The 17080-nt window shown below is 42.6% G+C and overlaps 1 protein-coding gene across 1 annotated transcript in view; it reads left to right on the top strand.

Annotated features, from left to right (window-relative positions):
• The window catches only part of LOC141763566 (uncharacterized), a 30639-nt gene extending 15638 nt beyond the window's left edge, over positions 1 to 15001 (top strand). The window contains exons 4-16 of the mRNA XM_074628002.1: positions 1270 to 1366; positions 1538 to 1713; positions 2502 to 2669; positions 6498 to 7228; positions 7342 to 7471; positions 7638 to 7754; positions 8973 to 9272; positions 11872 to 12069; positions 12171 to 12338; positions 12465 to 12587; positions 13432 to 13620; positions 14050 to 14196; positions 14819 to 15001. Coding sequence (XP_074484103.1) covers positions 1270 to 1366; positions 1538 to 1713; positions 2502 to 2669; positions 6498 to 7228; positions 7342 to 7471; positions 7638 to 7754; positions 8973 to 9272; positions 11872 to 12069; positions 12171 to 12338; positions 12465 to 12587; positions 13432 to 13620; positions 14050 to 14196; positions 14819 to 15001 — 2727 coding nt within the window. The remainder of the gene's footprint in view (positions 1 to 1269; positions 1367 to 1537; positions 1714 to 2501; positions 2670 to 6497; positions 7229 to 7341; positions 7472 to 7637; positions 7755 to 8972; positions 9273 to 11871; positions 12070 to 12170; positions 12339 to 12464; positions 12588 to 13431; positions 13621 to 14049; positions 14197 to 14818) is intronic.
• Positions 15002 to 17080: the final 2079 nt, after the last annotated feature.

Here is a 17080-nt window from a genome sequence, read left to right as displayed (position 1 = left end):
CAGTAGGACGCCTCAGAGACACGTTAGAGCTCTGGAGGTACAGTAGGACGCCTCAGAGACACGTTAGAGCCCTGGAGGTACAGTAGGACGCCTCAGAGACACGTCACAGAGACACGTTAGAGCTCTGGAGGTACAGTAGGACGTCTCAGAGACACGTTAGAGCTCTGGAGGTACAGTAGGACACCTCAGAGACACGTTAGAGCTCTGGAGGTACAGTAGGACGTCTCAGAGACACGTTAGAGCTCTGGAGGTACAGTAGGACACCTCAGAGACACGTTAGATCTCTGGAGGTACAGTAGGACGTCTCAGAGACACGTTAGAGCTCTGGAGGTACAGTAGGACGCCTCAGAGACACGTTAGAGCTCTGGAGGTACAGTAGGACGTCACAGAGACACGTTAGAGCTCTGGAGGTACAGTAGGACACCTCAGAGACACGTTAGAGCTCTGGAGGTACAGTAGGACGTCTCAGAGACACGTTAGAGCTCTGGAGGTACAGTAGGACACCTCAGAGACACGTTAGAGCTCTGGAGGTACAGTAGGACGTCTCAGAGACACGTTAGAGCTCTGGAGGTACAGTAGGACACCTCAGAGACACGTTAGAGCTCTGGAGGTACAGTAGGACGTCTCAGAGACACGTTAGAGCTCTGGAGGTACAGTAGGACGTCTCAGAGACACGTTAGAGCTCTGGAGGTACAGTAGGACGTCTCAGAGACACGTTAGAGCTCTGGAGGTACAGTAGGACGTCTCAGAGACACGTTAGAGCTCTGGAGGTACAGTAGGACGCCTCAGAGACACGTTAGAGCTCTGGAGGTACAGTAGGACGTCTCAGAGACACGTTAGAGCTCTGGAGGTACAGTAGGACGCCTCAGAGACACGTTAGAGCTCTGGAGGTACAGTAGGACGCCTCAGAGACACGTTAGAGCTCTGGAGGTACAGTAGGACACCTCAGACATGTTAGAAAACCACTTTATTCACAACTTTAAAGCTCTCAAGTCTCCAGGAGACAACGTGATGTTTTTAGTAGAGCTGTATATATTGATTAATAGTTAATCACCATTAATCACATGATTTCTCTTTTTCTTCTGTTGTCTGTCTCTCTGTGTGTCTCTCTGTGTGTCTCTCTGTGTGTCTGTCTGTGTGTCTCTCTGTGTGTCTCTCTGTGTGTCTCTCTGTGTGTCTCTCTGTGTGTCTCTCTGTGTGTCTCTCTGTGTGTCTCTCTGTGTGTCTCTCTGTGTGTCTCTCTGTGTGTCTCTCTGTCTGTCTCTCTAGTTCTCTGTCGGTCTGGACCTAGTAGAGGACCTCCAGACCAGACTGGACGAGGACAGACTGACTGAAGTGCAGCTCACATACGACTCCATGAGGAGAGGTGAGGACATTGTCCCTGGTATCAGACTACAGCTGAAGGAACAGTGTCAGCGGAGGTGGAAGAAAATATAGAAAATATCCAATATGGTGTTTATCTTATGTTTTGTGATGTGTTGAAGTGGTCGTCACGGTAACGTGTGGTAAACGTGGTGTCTTTGTGTTCTGGGTCCAGGTCTTCTGGTGAAGTCTCTGCAGGTTTTAAGCAGCAGCAGCGTTCTGCTGCAGAGACTCAGACAGCTGCAGAGGACCGAGGACCTCCAGAGGAGAGGAGGAATCCTGCAGGAGGACCAGGACCAGGACCAGGACCAGGACCAGGACCAGGACCAGGACCAGGACCAGGACCAGGAGGTGAACATCTACTATGGATGCACCGATAGTGATGCCAGTATCGGGTCCGATACTGTGCTCATATACTCGTACTCTCAAAACGGCTCCGATACCACTTACCACATGCAGCGTGACGTTAACCTCTCGTCACCATCTTTCGGGTCCTCACGCATCGCCTCCCCGACGGTGCGGACGAGACGGACCAGCGGTGCGCCTGACCCCGCTGGGCTGGGATCCCACCTCAGCCGGCGCACGCCGGCTCTCACTTTCATTGCTCCACGGGGTTTAGCTGTCACCCTCTGACTCGCGCGTACGTCAGGTCTTGAAACCCACCTGACCCGTGTTTCAAGACGGGTCAGGTGGGTTGCCGACATCACCGCAGACCCCTGGCGCCTTTTACATTGGCCGAGCCCCGCCCTGGGGGCACGGCGCAGTTGACAGTCGCACCGGGAGCCCCGTCACGGTGCGGCGAGGTCCGGGCGGGGAGCGCTGTAAAGCTGCAGCCGCGAGCCACCTTCACCCCGAGCCTTTCCAAGCCGACCTAGAGCCGGTGGCGGCGCACCGCCTCGTATGCGGGACTCCCCAGCCTGCCATGTGTCGCTCACACCCTCCAGCTGGCTGTTAACGAGGCTCTTTAAGCACAGAGAAGTACTCGTATCGGTACTCGTATCAGAGAGTACCCAGATGGAAGTACTTGTACTCGGTCTGTAATGAAGCGGTATCGGTGCGTCTCTAACTCTAACTACTCTGGCCCAGATTTACTAAGAAAGATGTGATCTTCTGCTCAGTAATAATCAAACTCTCCCCAGAGTTCCCAGAGTCTTCAGAGTTCCCAGAGCTCACAGTGCAGCAGGGGGGCGGTTCTGAGGCTGGAGGAGCTGGTGGAGGCGCTGCAGGACCGGAGGAGGAGGGCGGACCAGGCCATCAGGATCATCGTCCTCAGGAAAGAACAAGAGTCCAGAGAGGCCGGTTCTGAAGTAAGAGACGGATCCAGCAGTGAGCAGGTTTACAAGGACTGCTTAGAGATGTTAGAGATATTAGAGTATTAGAGAGACTCATGCAGAGAGATTAGAGTCCTGCAGAGAGATTAGAGTCCTGCAGTGAGATTAGAGTCGTGCAGTGAGATTAGAGTCGTGCAGAGAGATTAGAGTCGTGCAAAGAGATTAGAGTCGTGCAAAGAGATTAGAGTCGTGCAGAGAGATTAGAGTCGTGCAAAGAGATTAGAGTCGTGCAAAGAGATTAGAGTCGTGCAGCCGTCTCAGCTGCAGCAGTGAGAGTCATCAGTGTGTCCTCTGGTCGTCCATCTGGTGTTCAGGATATAAATATAAATCCTCCTGAAGACATTCAGGACTCTCACATGACCTGATTATATTTAAAAGATATTCTGGACATCAAACAGCTGAGCTTAATATTAATATCATGTCTTATAAAGCTTCTTCATTTTTACAGATGTTTCCTTAAAACATCGTAACTGAAGACTCGTTCACATGTAGATTATTAATTATTATAGAACGAACCAAAGACCACAGGTTTTAGTGATGTTTAGTTTTAGTGACGCAGTATTCATACTAACATGATGTATTCATACTAACATGATGTATTCATACTAACATGATGTATTCATACTAACATGATGTATTAATACTAACATGATGTATTCATACTAACATGATGTATTCATACTAACATGATGTATTCATACTAACATGATGTATTCATACTAACATGATGTATTAATACTAACATGATGTAACATGATGTATTCATACTAACATGATGTATTAATACTAACATGATGTATTCATACTAACATGATGTATTCATACTAACATGATGTAACATGATGTATTCATACTAACATGATGTATTCATACTAACATGATGTATTCATACTAACATGATGTATTCATACTAACATGATGTATTAATACTAACATGATGTAACATGATGTATTCATACTAACATGATGTATTCATACTAACATGATGTAACATGATGTATTCATACTAACATGATGTATTAATACTAACATGATGTATTCATACTAACATGATGTATTCATACTAACATGATGTATTAATACTAACATGATGTATTCATACTAACATGATGTATTAATACTAACATGATGTAACATGATGTATTCATACTAACATGATGTATTCATACTAACATGATGTATTAATACTAACATGATGTATTCATACTAACATGATGTATTAATACTAACATGATGTATTCATACTAACATGATGTATTCATACTAACATGATGTATTAATACTAACATGATGTATTCATACTAACATGATGTATTAATACTAACATGATGTAACATGATGTATTCATACTAACATGATGTATTCATACTAACATGATGTATTCATACTAACATGATGTATTAATACTAACATGATGTATTCATACTAACATGATGTAACATGATGTATTCATACTAACATGATGTATTCATACTAACATGATGTATTCATACTAACATGATGTATTCATACTGACATGATGTATTCATACTAACATGATGTATTAATACTAACATGATGTATTAATACTAACATGATGTATTAATACTAACATGATGTATTCATACTAACATGATGTATTCATACTAACATGATGTATTCATACTAACATGATGTATTCATACTAACATGATGTATTCATACTGACATGATGTATTCATACTAACATGATGTAACATGATGTATTCATACTGACATGATGTATTCATACTAACATGATGTAACATGATGTATTCATACTAACATGATGTATTCATACTGACATGATGTAACATGATGTATTCATACTAACATGATGTATTCATACTAACATGATGTATTCATACTGACATGATGTATTCATACTAACATGATGTAACATGATGTATTAATACTAACATGATGTATTCATACTAACATGATGTATTAATACTAACATGATGTATTCATACTAACTTGATGTATTCATACTAACATGATGTATTAATACTAACATGATGTATTCATACTAACTTGATGTATTCATACTAACATGATGTATTCATACTAACATGATGTAACATGATGTATTAATACTAACATGATGTATTCATACTAACATGATGTAACATGATGTATTAATACTAACATGATGTATTCATACTAACATGATGTATTCATACTAACTTGATGTATTCATACTAACATGATGTATTCATACTAACATGATGTAACATGATGTATTAATACTAACATGATGTATTCATACTAACATGATGTATTAATACTAACATGATGTATTCATACTAACATGATGTATTAATACTAACATGATGTATTAATACTAACATGATGTATTCATACTAACATGATGTATTCATACTGACATGATGTAACATGATGTATTAATACTAACATGATGTATTCATACTAACATGATGTATTCATACTGACATGATGTAACATGATGTATTAATACTAACATGATGTATTAATACTAACATGATGTATTAATACTAACATGATGTATTCATACTAACATGATGTAACATGATGTATTAATACTAACATGATGTATTCATACTAACATGATGTATTCATACTAACATGATGTATTAATACTAACATGATGTATTCATACTAACATGATGTATTCATACTAACATGATGTATTCATACTAACATGATGTATTCATACTAACATGATGTATTAATACTAACATGATGTATTAATACTAACATGATGTATTCATACTAACATGATGTATTCATACTAACATGATGTATTCATACTAACATGATGTATTCATACTAACATGATGTATTCATACTAACATGATGTATTCATACTAACATGATGTAACATGATGTATTAATACTAACATGATGTATTCATACTGACATGATGTATTCATACTAACATGATGTAACATGATGTATTAATACTAACATGATGTATTCATACTAACATGATGTATTCATACTAACATGATGTATTCATACTAACATGATGTATTCATACTAACATGATGTATTCATACTAACATGATGTATTCATACTGACATGATGTATTCATACTAACATGATGTATTCATACTAACATGATGTATTAATACTAACATGATGTAACATGATGTATTCATACTAACATGATGTATTCATACTAACATGATGTATTAATACTAACATGATGTATTCATACTAACATGATGTATTCATACTAACATGATGTATTAATACTAACATGATGTAACATGATGTATTCATACTAACATGATGTATTAATACTAACATGATGTATTCATACTAACATGATGTATTCATACTAACATGATGTATTAATACTAACATGATGTATTCATACTAACATGATGTATTAATACTAACATGATGTATTCATACTAACATGATGTATTCATACTAACATGATGTATTAATACTAACATGATGTATTAATACTAACATGATGTATTAATACTAACATGATGTATTCATACTAACATGATGTATTAATACTAACATGATGTATTAATACTAACATGATGTATTCATACTAACATGATGTATTCATACTAACATGATGTATTCATACTAACATGATGTATTCATACTAACATGATGTATTAATACTAACATGATGTATTCATACTAACATGATGTATTAATACTAACATGATGTATTAATACTAACATGATGTATTAATACTAACATGATGTATTCATACTAACATGATGTATTAATACTAACATGATGTATTAATACTAACTGTTGATGCAGTAATCAATGAAATACTTTAATATACCAGGACCTGTCTTCACTTCAGGACCGGAGTCTCACAGTTGACAAAATCCTGGACCAGGACCCAGAGTCTGGATCCACATCAGCAGAGAACACAGACCTGAAATCGGAAACCAGAACTAAAGAAACCAGAGACCTTAAACCTGGATCCAGATCAGATGTGAGGCCTGGATCCAGATCAAAGGAGACCAGAAACTTTGATTCAGGATCCAGATTATATCTAAAACCTGAACCCAGATCAGATCTGAAACCCAGATCAGAAGAGACTAGAGATCTGCTGCCTGAATCCAGATCAGATCTGCAGCCGGGATCCAGTTTAGACCAGACACCGGAATCGAGATCAGATCTGAAGCCAGAATCTGGATTAGATGTGAACCCTGAATCTAGATTAGAGGAGACCAGAACCTTCGAGTCAGGATCCAGATTAGAGTTGAAGCCTGGATCCAAACCAGCGACCATAAACCTGCAGCCGGGATTCAGGTTAGACCAGACACCGGGACCGAGAGAGCTGAAGCCAGAATCCGGATTAGATATGAACCCTGCGTCCACATCGGGGCCTCCAGGATCCACATCGGGGCCTCCTGGATCCACATCGGGGCCTCCAGGATCCACATCGGGGCCTCCTGGATCCACATCGGGGCCTCCGGGATCCACATCGGGGCCTCCTGGATCCACATCGGGGCCTCCGGGATCCACATCGGGGCCTCCGGGATCCACATCGGGGCCTCCGGGATCCAGGTCAGACCTGTTCCTGTTTGAATGTGAATCTTTATTGATAATGAGGACAGGAAACAGCAGCAGAACATCTGGACCTGACAGCTGCCTGATCTTCTTCTTCTTCTGTGGTGTAGCGGGCCGGCGACCGGGCTGCAGAGCATGCTGGGAGAGGAGACTCAGTGTGGAGAAGGCCACGCCCACCAAGCCCTCCTGACCAATCAGAGGCTCCAGCTGCTGTCGTCATGGGAACAGCTGGTCGACGAGGTTGTCAAAAAGACTTCTCTGCTCTGTTGACGGTTCCTCCCTTAACGCTGCTGTTACTAATACTACTGTGTGTGTGTGTGTGTGTGTGTGTGTGTGTGTGTGTGTGCGCGCGCGTGCGCGTGCACGTGCGTGTGCGTGGTCGTGTATGTGTGTGTGTGTGTTGCAGATGTGCAGCTGGCTGCAGCAGAGCAGCAGTGTCTCTTACAGCTGTGAAACAGGACGGCAGCTCTCTGAGGCCGAAGACACTCTGAACACACACCTGCAGCTCCGCACACAGGCTGAGGTACACACACACACACACACACACACACACACACACACACACACACACACACACACACACACACACACCTGCAGCTCCGCACACAGGCTGAGGTACACACACACACACACACACACACACTTCAGTCAGTGTGATGTATATATAGAGTATATATACATATATACATATATAGAGCCTATATACAGTATATATACATATATATATATATATATATATATATATACATATACTATATATATATATATATATATATATATATATATATATATATATATATATATATATATATACTGTATATATTTTGTATATATACAGTATATATACAGTATATATATAATATATATATATATATATTATATATATGTATATATATATATATACTCTATATATACAGTATATATACTGTATATATATATATATACAGTATATATATACTTATACAGTATATATATATACAGTATATTTATACTGTATATATATATATACATATATATATACTTATACAGTATATATATATACAGTATATATATATATACAGTATATATAGAGTATATATATATATATATACAGTATATATATACTTATACAGTATATATATACTTATACAGTATATATATATACAGTATATATATGTATATACTGTATATATATATATATATACAGTATATATATGTATATATACAAAATATATACAGTATATATATATACAGTATATATATGTATATACTGTATATATATATATACAGTATATATACTGTATATATAGAGTATATATATATATATACATATATATAATATATATATATATATATTATATATATACTGTATATATACTGTATATATACAAAATATATACAGTATATATATACTTATACAGTATATATATATACAGTATATATATGTATATACTGTATATATATATATATATACAGTATATATATGTATATATACAAAATATATACAGTATATATATATACAGTATATATATGTATATACTGTATATATATATATACAGTATATATATGTATATATATATATATGTGAGGTTTAGAAGCTGATCTGAATCTCAGGACGTGATATATAATCTAACATGATATTCTGACACGTTTCTCCTTTAACTAATATTCATCTTTCTGTGTTTGAATATTTCAGTCCAGTCGACATATGTCTCTAAAGTTCTGATCCAGAATGAGACCTGGTTTCTGTGTTGGTCTCCAGTCTGCAGGTCTGGATGTTGAACACATGAAGCAGATCCTGGATCAGGTCAGAACCGGTCCCCCCCGGCTGTCCCCTCTGAAGGCCCTGACGGAGCAGCTGAAGAGAAGCAGCGCCGGCGGACGGACCGGAACCGGAACCGGCACCGGCACCGCTCAGCTCGATCCGCCTGGTTCACTGAGTCCTGAACTGGCCGGTCGGGTTGATCTGGTTCTGAAGGAGCTGCAGAGTCTGAAGAGGAAGATGGACTCCAACCTGCAGCTGCTGCAACCCTACGTCACCTTCCTGAGGACGGCCCGGCAGGTCAGAGTCTGTGGGGGAGGGGGGGCGTTGAGGTGTCCTTGGGGGGCGTTGAGGTGTCCTTGGGGGGCGTTGAGGTGTCCTTGGTGGGCGTTGAGGTGTCCTTGGGGGGCGTTGAGGTGTTCTTGGGGGGCGTTGAGGTGTCCTTGGGGGGCGTTGAGGTGTCCTTGGTGGGCGTTGAGGTGTTCTTGGGGGCGTTGAGGTGTCCTTGGGGGGCGTTGAGGTGTTCTTGGGGGGCGTTGAGGTGTCCTTGGGGGGCGTTGAGGTGTTCTTGGGGGCGTTGAGGTGTCCTTGGGGGGCGTTGAGGTGTCCTTGGGGGGCGTTGAGGTGTCCTTGGGGGGCGTTGAGGTGTTCTTGGGGGCGTTGAGGTGTCCTTGGGGGGCGTTGAGGTGTTCTTGGGGGCGTTGAGGTGTCCTTGGGGGGCGTTGAGGTGTTCTTGGGGGGCGTTGAGGTGTCCTTGGGGGGCGTTGAGGTGTTCTTGGGGGGCGTTGAGGTGTTCTTGGGGGGCGTTGAGGTGTTCTTGGGGGCGTTGAGGTGTCCTTGGGGGGCGTTGAGGTGTCCTTGGGGGGCGTTGAGGTGTCCTTGGGGGGCGTTGAGGTGTCCTTGGAGGGCGTTGAGGTGTCCTTGGGGGGCGTTGAGGTGTTCTTGGGGGGCGTTGAGGTGTTCTTGGGGGGCGTTGAGGTGTCCTTGGGGGGCGTTGAACTTTACACACACGGTGAACGCCATGTTATCGCCGTGGTTATACATTTACATGAGGGATATTCCGCTGTCGGACTTCCATTGAAGGCAACTTAGCGTCGAGCTACCAACCACACACAACCCTCCCGTTTTTCATCGCTCTCTCCCGGTTTCCTCCCGGTTTCCTCCCGGTTTCCTCCGGGGTCACAATTCTCCCGTATTTCTCCCGATTTATAATATTTTTACAAATTTTCACCCTTTTTTTCCTTTCCGTTATCTCAGTCTGTTTCTGAACGGTGTGTAAAGCCCGACTGTTTCCACCCGGTCGACAACAGAGCTACACCAACTGTCGTTTCTCAGGTGAAGAGAGCAGTCTATGCTGACGACACAGCGCAGTTTGAGCTCATGTTAAGCTGAGCTCTCCACAGCGAGCAGCTGAGCTTTACTCAGTGCAGTGAAAGGCCGTCGCAGCGCGGCACAAGCTGTTAGAAATAACGTGATTCAGAGGTCAGTGGTGACGTCATCACGTTGTGTCTGAAAGAACCTTCAGTGAGAGAGAGAAGCCCGTTCCCTGCACTCATCCTCAGCTGCTCTTCTGATCATTCCCACCTCTCATCTCAGCACCCGTGGGTGCTCCATTTGATTTGGTGAGGCCAAGTACATTTTGGTGGGTAAATTAATAATATGAATAATAATATGAATAATAATATTATTATTAATAATAATATTAATATTATTAATAATATTAATAACAATATTAATATTATTATTATTAATAATAATAATAATACTATTATTATTATTAATATATTAATAATAATATTATTAATAATAATAATAATAATAATAATAATAATAAGAGGAGAGAACGAAGAGAAAGAAATACTCCAGCAGGATCAAAGATAAATAAAAACTGATGAATATTAGTTTCATACGCTTCGTTCACACCGGAGAGAGTTATTCAGTTCTCTTTCCTGGGAGTTAAAGGTCAAATGAAAAGTTTAACATCAAATGCAGTTTAGTGTTTTTATTATGTTATTATTTTCACTCTTTTAAAGTCTCCAGAATGCAGGACACAAAGTCTCTGATCATGTTTCTGTGGGAGGACTGGTTTAGAAATCAACACTCATAAATATCTCCTCTATTCACATGCTTTAATGATATAACAGAATAATCATCAAAAGAAGATTATGAAAATTAAATAAATAATAAATCTACATAATAATAATAATCAACATTAATATTTATGAAGACAATGAGCCTACATGTGATGTGATGGGGGGCGGTAAGGGACCTGGACAACGGATAGGGGGGCGGTAAGGGACCTGGACAACGGATAGGGGGGCGGTAAGGGACCTGGACAACGGATAGGGGGGCGGTAAGGGACCTGGACAACGGATAGGGGGGCGGTAAGGGACCTGGACAACGGATAGGGGGGCGGTAAGGGACCTGGACAACGGATAGGGGGGCGGTAAGGGACCTGGAAAACGGATAGGGGGGCGGTAAGGGACCTGGATAACGGATAGGGGGCGGTAAGGGACCTGGACAACGGAAGGGGGGCGGTAAGGGACCTGGATAACGGATAGGGGGCGGTAAGGGACCTGGACAACGGATAGGGGGCGGTAAGGGACCTGGACAACGGATAGGGGGCGGTAAGGGACCTGGACAACGGATAGGGGGCGGTAAGGGACCTGGACAACGGAAGGGGGGCGGTAAGGGACCTGGACAACGGATAGGGGGCGGTAAGGGACCTGGACAACGGAAGGGGGGCGGTAAGGGACCTGGACAACGGATAGGGGGCGCTAGCCCAGAAGAGGTTGAGAACCGCTGCTTCAGACGCTGTGATAACGGATCAGAGCCTCCTCTGTTCTCTAAATACTACTGGGTCTGTTACCCAGAACCAACGGGGTTTCCTGTTCTCCAGGTAGAGGAGGAGATGGAGGACCTGATGGAGGTCTACAGAGAGAGACCAGAGGAAGAGGAGGAGGAGGAAGAGGAGGAAGCTGGTAGTTCTGAGTCACCAGAGAAGAAGAATCAGGTCACCGCCTGCGAGCAAGAAACGCTACAGAGCTTCATCACCTGTCAGGAACTGGGAGACGACTGCGTCCGTACTGTTACTATGGTAACCAGACCTGATGGTCCATACTGTTACCATGGTAACCAGACCTGATGAGGTTTCTGTGAGTCCTGAAGGATCATTTAGTCTCTCTGGGTGTGTTTCAGGTGTCGGGAGCGGCGTTGAACCGGCAGTCGGTGGCGTCGGCGGTGCAGCGGACGATGGAGCGACTCGACAGAACCAAACAGGAAGTGGACGGGCTGCAGAGTCGGCGGCAAAGCCAGATCCAGCAGCAGCGGGAGTCCTGCAGGAAATACCAGGAGAGACTCCACAAGGTAGGAACTCCACCGTGGTACTGGTGGAACCTTCCAGAGTTACTGCAGCTGGTGAATACATGTATCATTAGAAATACTCAAGTAAAGTCCCTCGGTAAATGTACTCAGTTACTTGTATGTTTTCAGACCCTGCAGGACTTGAAGTGTGTCTCTGAGATGATGGATTCCTGCACTCTGATGGATCTGGGTTCAGACCTGCAGACCTCCAGGCTGAGGGAGCACTTCAGCCGGGCCAGACCACATTTCACCGTGAGTCCTCTGATTTCAGGACGTTTTGATAGTCGGTACTGTTGCTTGGACTTTTAGACTGTTGGGACTACTGGGACCATTGAGACTCAAGGGTCTGATTTGACTGTTGGGAAAACAGGGGTTGCTGCTGGGACATTTGGGCAGTTTGGACTTTGGATACCTTTGGACACTGGGACTAATGGGAATTTTGAGAACATTGGGTCCTTTCGACTGCAGGGAGTGTAGGAGTCCCAATGGTTGTGGTTCTGGACCACTGGGACTACTGTGATAGTTGGAACCACTGGGACTGTTGCGATACTCATGGGACTACTGTGACTAATGGGACTTTAAGACTGTTCAGACTCAGTGGACCTTTAGACATTTTGCTGAGATCATAGGGACCTTTGGACTGTTGGGACTTCTGCTTTGGCTATTGGTGATCGTTCTGACCATTGTCGATCCCCGAGATCATCGTCTATCGGCACAACCCTACTCTGGGGACTTCTGAAACCACTGGGACCTTTGGACTTTTGAGACATACAAGTCCTCTGGGACCACTGGGACTCATGCTTTGACTGGGGGGATGGTTGGAACCATTGTGACTCGACTGTAGTGACTGCTGGGACCTTTGGGCAGTTTGGACTTTGGGTACCTTTGGACCGTTGGGTTCGTTGGGTCCTTTGGACTGTGAGGACTACTAAGACTTCTGCACTCATAGGACTCTTTGGGACCACTGGGTCTTCTCAAGTCCATGGACTACTTCTAGTAGAGACTTTGGGTAAAGTTGGGACTCCGGTACATTTGTACTGCTGGGACTACTGGGACTACTGAGACTTACAGCATCACACTGTCCTCCTCTCTCCAGAAGCTAGACGCTGAGGTGGAGTTCTTGGTGAGGAGCTGGGAGACTCAGAGCGGAGTCCAGGACCGGCTGGAGGTGGAGGAGGAGGATCTGTCAGAGCTGCTGAAGCTCCAGAAGAGAGTGAAGAACAAGATCCATCAGAGCCAGTCCATCCTGGACTGGACCTGCAGCTTCCACCTCACATCCAGACAGGTCAGAGTTCTGCCAAGAAGCATCAGTAGGTTCTTGGTACAGAGTATAGTATAGTATTAGCTAGCTAGCTAGCGAGCTAACCACTACTTGGCTACTAGCAAGCTAACGTTAGCTACTAGAATGTTTGCTAAGTGTTGTTGTCTGTGTGTCCAGCTGGAGGTTCTGCTCCGGTCAGAACCTCTAACTGGTTCTGCTGGTTCCTGTGGATCCAGTATAAGTCTGAGTGTTGTTGTCTGTGTGTCCAGCTGGAGGTTCTGCTCCGGTCAGAACCTCTAACTGGTTCTGCTGGTTCCTGTGGATCCAGTATAAGTCTGAGTGTTGTTGTCTGTGTGTCCAGCTGGAGGTTCTGCTCCGGTCAGAACCTCTAACTGGTTCTGCTGGTTCCTGTGGATCCAGTATAAGTCTGAGTGTTGTTGTCTGTGTGTCCAGCTGGAGGTTCTGCTCCGGTCAGAACCTCTACTTGGTTCTGCTGGTTCCTGTGGATCCAGTGGTTCTGAGCAGAGTCAGCAGATCCAGAGTCTGTTTGAGACGGTTTCAACACTGAAGACGGACATCTGCACCGCCGTCCACCACACCGTAAGTACACTCACTCAAGTACTGTGCTGAGGTACTTCTACTTCACTTCTACTCTACTACACCTCAGAGTAAATATCGTACTTTTACTGCTGATACTTTAATTATATTTTACTGTTAATACTTGTGTATTTATACTTCGAGTAATATTTTGAATGCAGGACTTTTCCTTGTCGTGTAGTATTTCTACATAGCTGTACTTGTACTGTAGTACTGATACTGATGAGTACTGTGTGTACTTGTACTGTAGTACTGATACTGATGAGTACTGTGTGTACTTCTACTGCAGTACTGATACTGATGAGTACTGTGTGTACTTATACTGCAGTACTGATACTGATGAGTACTGTGTGTACTTGTACTGTAGTACTGATACTGATGAGTACTGTGTGTACTTGTACTGCAGTACTGATACTGATGAGTACTGTGTGTACTTGTACTGATACTGATGAGTACTGTGTGTACTTGTACTGCAGTACTGATACTGATGAGTACTGTGTGTACTTGTACTGCAGTACTGATACTGATGAGTACTGTGTGTACTTGTACTGCAGTACTGATACTGATGAGTACTGTGTGTACTTGTACTGATACTGATGAGTACTGTTTGTACTACTACTATCAGGACGGGACTCGTTTCATGGTGGACCAGCTGGAGACTCGTCTTCTGTCTCTGGACTCTCGTCGTGTCTCCTGGTTGGACGAAGCGTCTCGCCATGAGGAGACGCTCCGCAGAGAGCTGCTGACCCGCCGCCTCAACGATGACATCACACAGGTGAGTTCCTCAACGATGACATCACACAGGTAGCAGCTCTCAGATCTCAGGTGTCCCTCACGTCTCCTCCTCGTGCTCCTGGAAACTACAGAGATCAGATTAGATTCAACTTTACTGTCATAGTACATAGTACATAGTACAAGTACAAGTACAAGTACAAGTACAACGGAATGCAGTTTAGCATCTAACCAGAGTAACAACTAGTAAAGTGATTAAGACAATATACTACATACAAAGTAGGATATATGTGGTGTATATAAATATCCAGGTTGTATTTAAGGTGTGAAGGATGGTCGTGTGTTATATTGTGATGAATCAGAGTAAGTATTTGCATACTGATGAAATATTGTATAAAAATGTAGTATAGGAGTATTATAAAGAATAAACTACACATACAGGTGAACTGGTTGTGATTCACCAGTAGGACCAGCAGAGGGCGCCAGCAGCACGTCTGTCTCACACTCACATCTATGATTAATGAACATTTAAATAGAATAGATAAAAGTAAAATCATGTTTAATATCTAATAATGTCATTGGGTGTTTCCTGGAAAGAATTCATGAAAAACTGAAAATTCCTTGAAGGAATAACTCATTTATATTCTTTATTTATTTATTTGTTTATTTATTATTAGAAACTTAAATCTGTATTAATAAACACTGAACATGACGTAGAAAACTAGTTTATGAGTTCCCCTCACACTGTAGATCCTCTGATGTTCAAACTATAAATTAAACTAATATATATGTATATAATAATATAATAATGTCCCCGAACAGCTGATGGATTTGTTATTAATAGTATTTTAATCTAACGCTTCTGTCGGCCTGGACTGGTCCGGTCTGAAGCGTCTCTCTGGGTCTGATCAGAGTCTAAATATAACTGAAGACACATTTAGATCTGACTGGAGTCCATAGAGGAGTCGGTCTGTCAGCTGCATCATGAACCGACCTCATGGTTCATCTGAGGGAAATAAATCAATCAATAAATCAAATCAATAAATCAATAAATAAAGGTGAATTAGATTAGAGGTTCTCTGTGAGTCCAGCTGCAGCTCCTCTAACGTCCTCTAGATGGTGCTGCAGAAAACATCTGGACTGAGTTAGTGAGCAGAGTTAAAGCTTCTCTAAAGGAAATCAGAGCATTAATAAACCAACGTATCCTCATACGACAGTTCGTATGTTACCTGACGAAAAGTTATTCCTCATTTTTCATGCGTTTTCCAGCAACACTTGTCAGTTTCCTCTCGTTACGTGCACACAGTCTTTTCAAAATAAACTTCCGTCTTCACAGGAAACTACTTAGTTAGGGTTAGGCAACAGAACTACTACTTAAACTACTCAGTTAATGTTCGGAAAAGATGGTGATTTTTTTTGTTAAAATAACTCCAGACGTGGTGTTACTTAAGAACGGAAGTTACGTGGCCTCACACGGGGCACCAACAGTGGACTCCTGGTGAAAGTGTGTTGATCCATCCACCCCCCCGCTGTTGTTTGCACTGTTAGCACCATTAGCTGCTAGCCGCGGGCTCAGACATTTTTCTGGCTCCAGTAGTGTCCTCTCTAGGTAGATCTGTGCAGTAGTAGAATGTTAAACTTTCACTAGATGATGGCGCCCTCTCTAGGTAGATCTGTGGAGTAGTAGAATGTTAAACTTTCACTAGATGATGGCGCCCTCTCTAGGTAGATCTGTGCAGTAGTAGAATGTTAAACTTTCACTAGATGTTAGTGCCCTCTCTAGGTAGATCTGTGGAGTAGTAGAATGTTAAACTTTCACTAGATGATGGCGCCCTCTCTAGGTAGATCTGTGCAGTAGTAGAATGTTAAACTTTCACTAGATGTTAGTGCCCTCTCTAGGTAGATCTGTGCAGTAGTAGAATGTTAAACTTTCACTAGTTTGATGTTGTATTGGTGTTACTGGTTCAGTCTGCTGTGTCACTGGGCAGCAGCTGTTGGAGGCATGTGAGGTGGGGGGGGGGGGGCAGCTAGACAGATCAGAAATACAGGCAGAGTCAGCCAGTGGGTATTTCCCATCATGCACCTGGTGCTGTGTGTCACCAGCACACTGAAACCTGCAGCAGCAGCTGGTGGTCATCAGAGACTCACTGACAGG

Source organism: Sebastes fasciatus (genome assembly GCF_043250625.1).
Source record: "Sebastes fasciatus isolate fSebFas1 chromosome 14 unlocalized genomic scaffold, fSebFas1.pri SUPER_14_unloc_3, whole genome shotgun sequence".
NCBI classification, from domain to species: domain Eukaryota; kingdom Metazoa; phylum Chordata; class Actinopteri; order Perciformes; family Sebastidae; genus Sebastes; species Sebastes fasciatus.
Note: the sequence above shows the minus strand (reverse complement) of the source record. Positions and strands in the feature narration are given on the sequence as shown.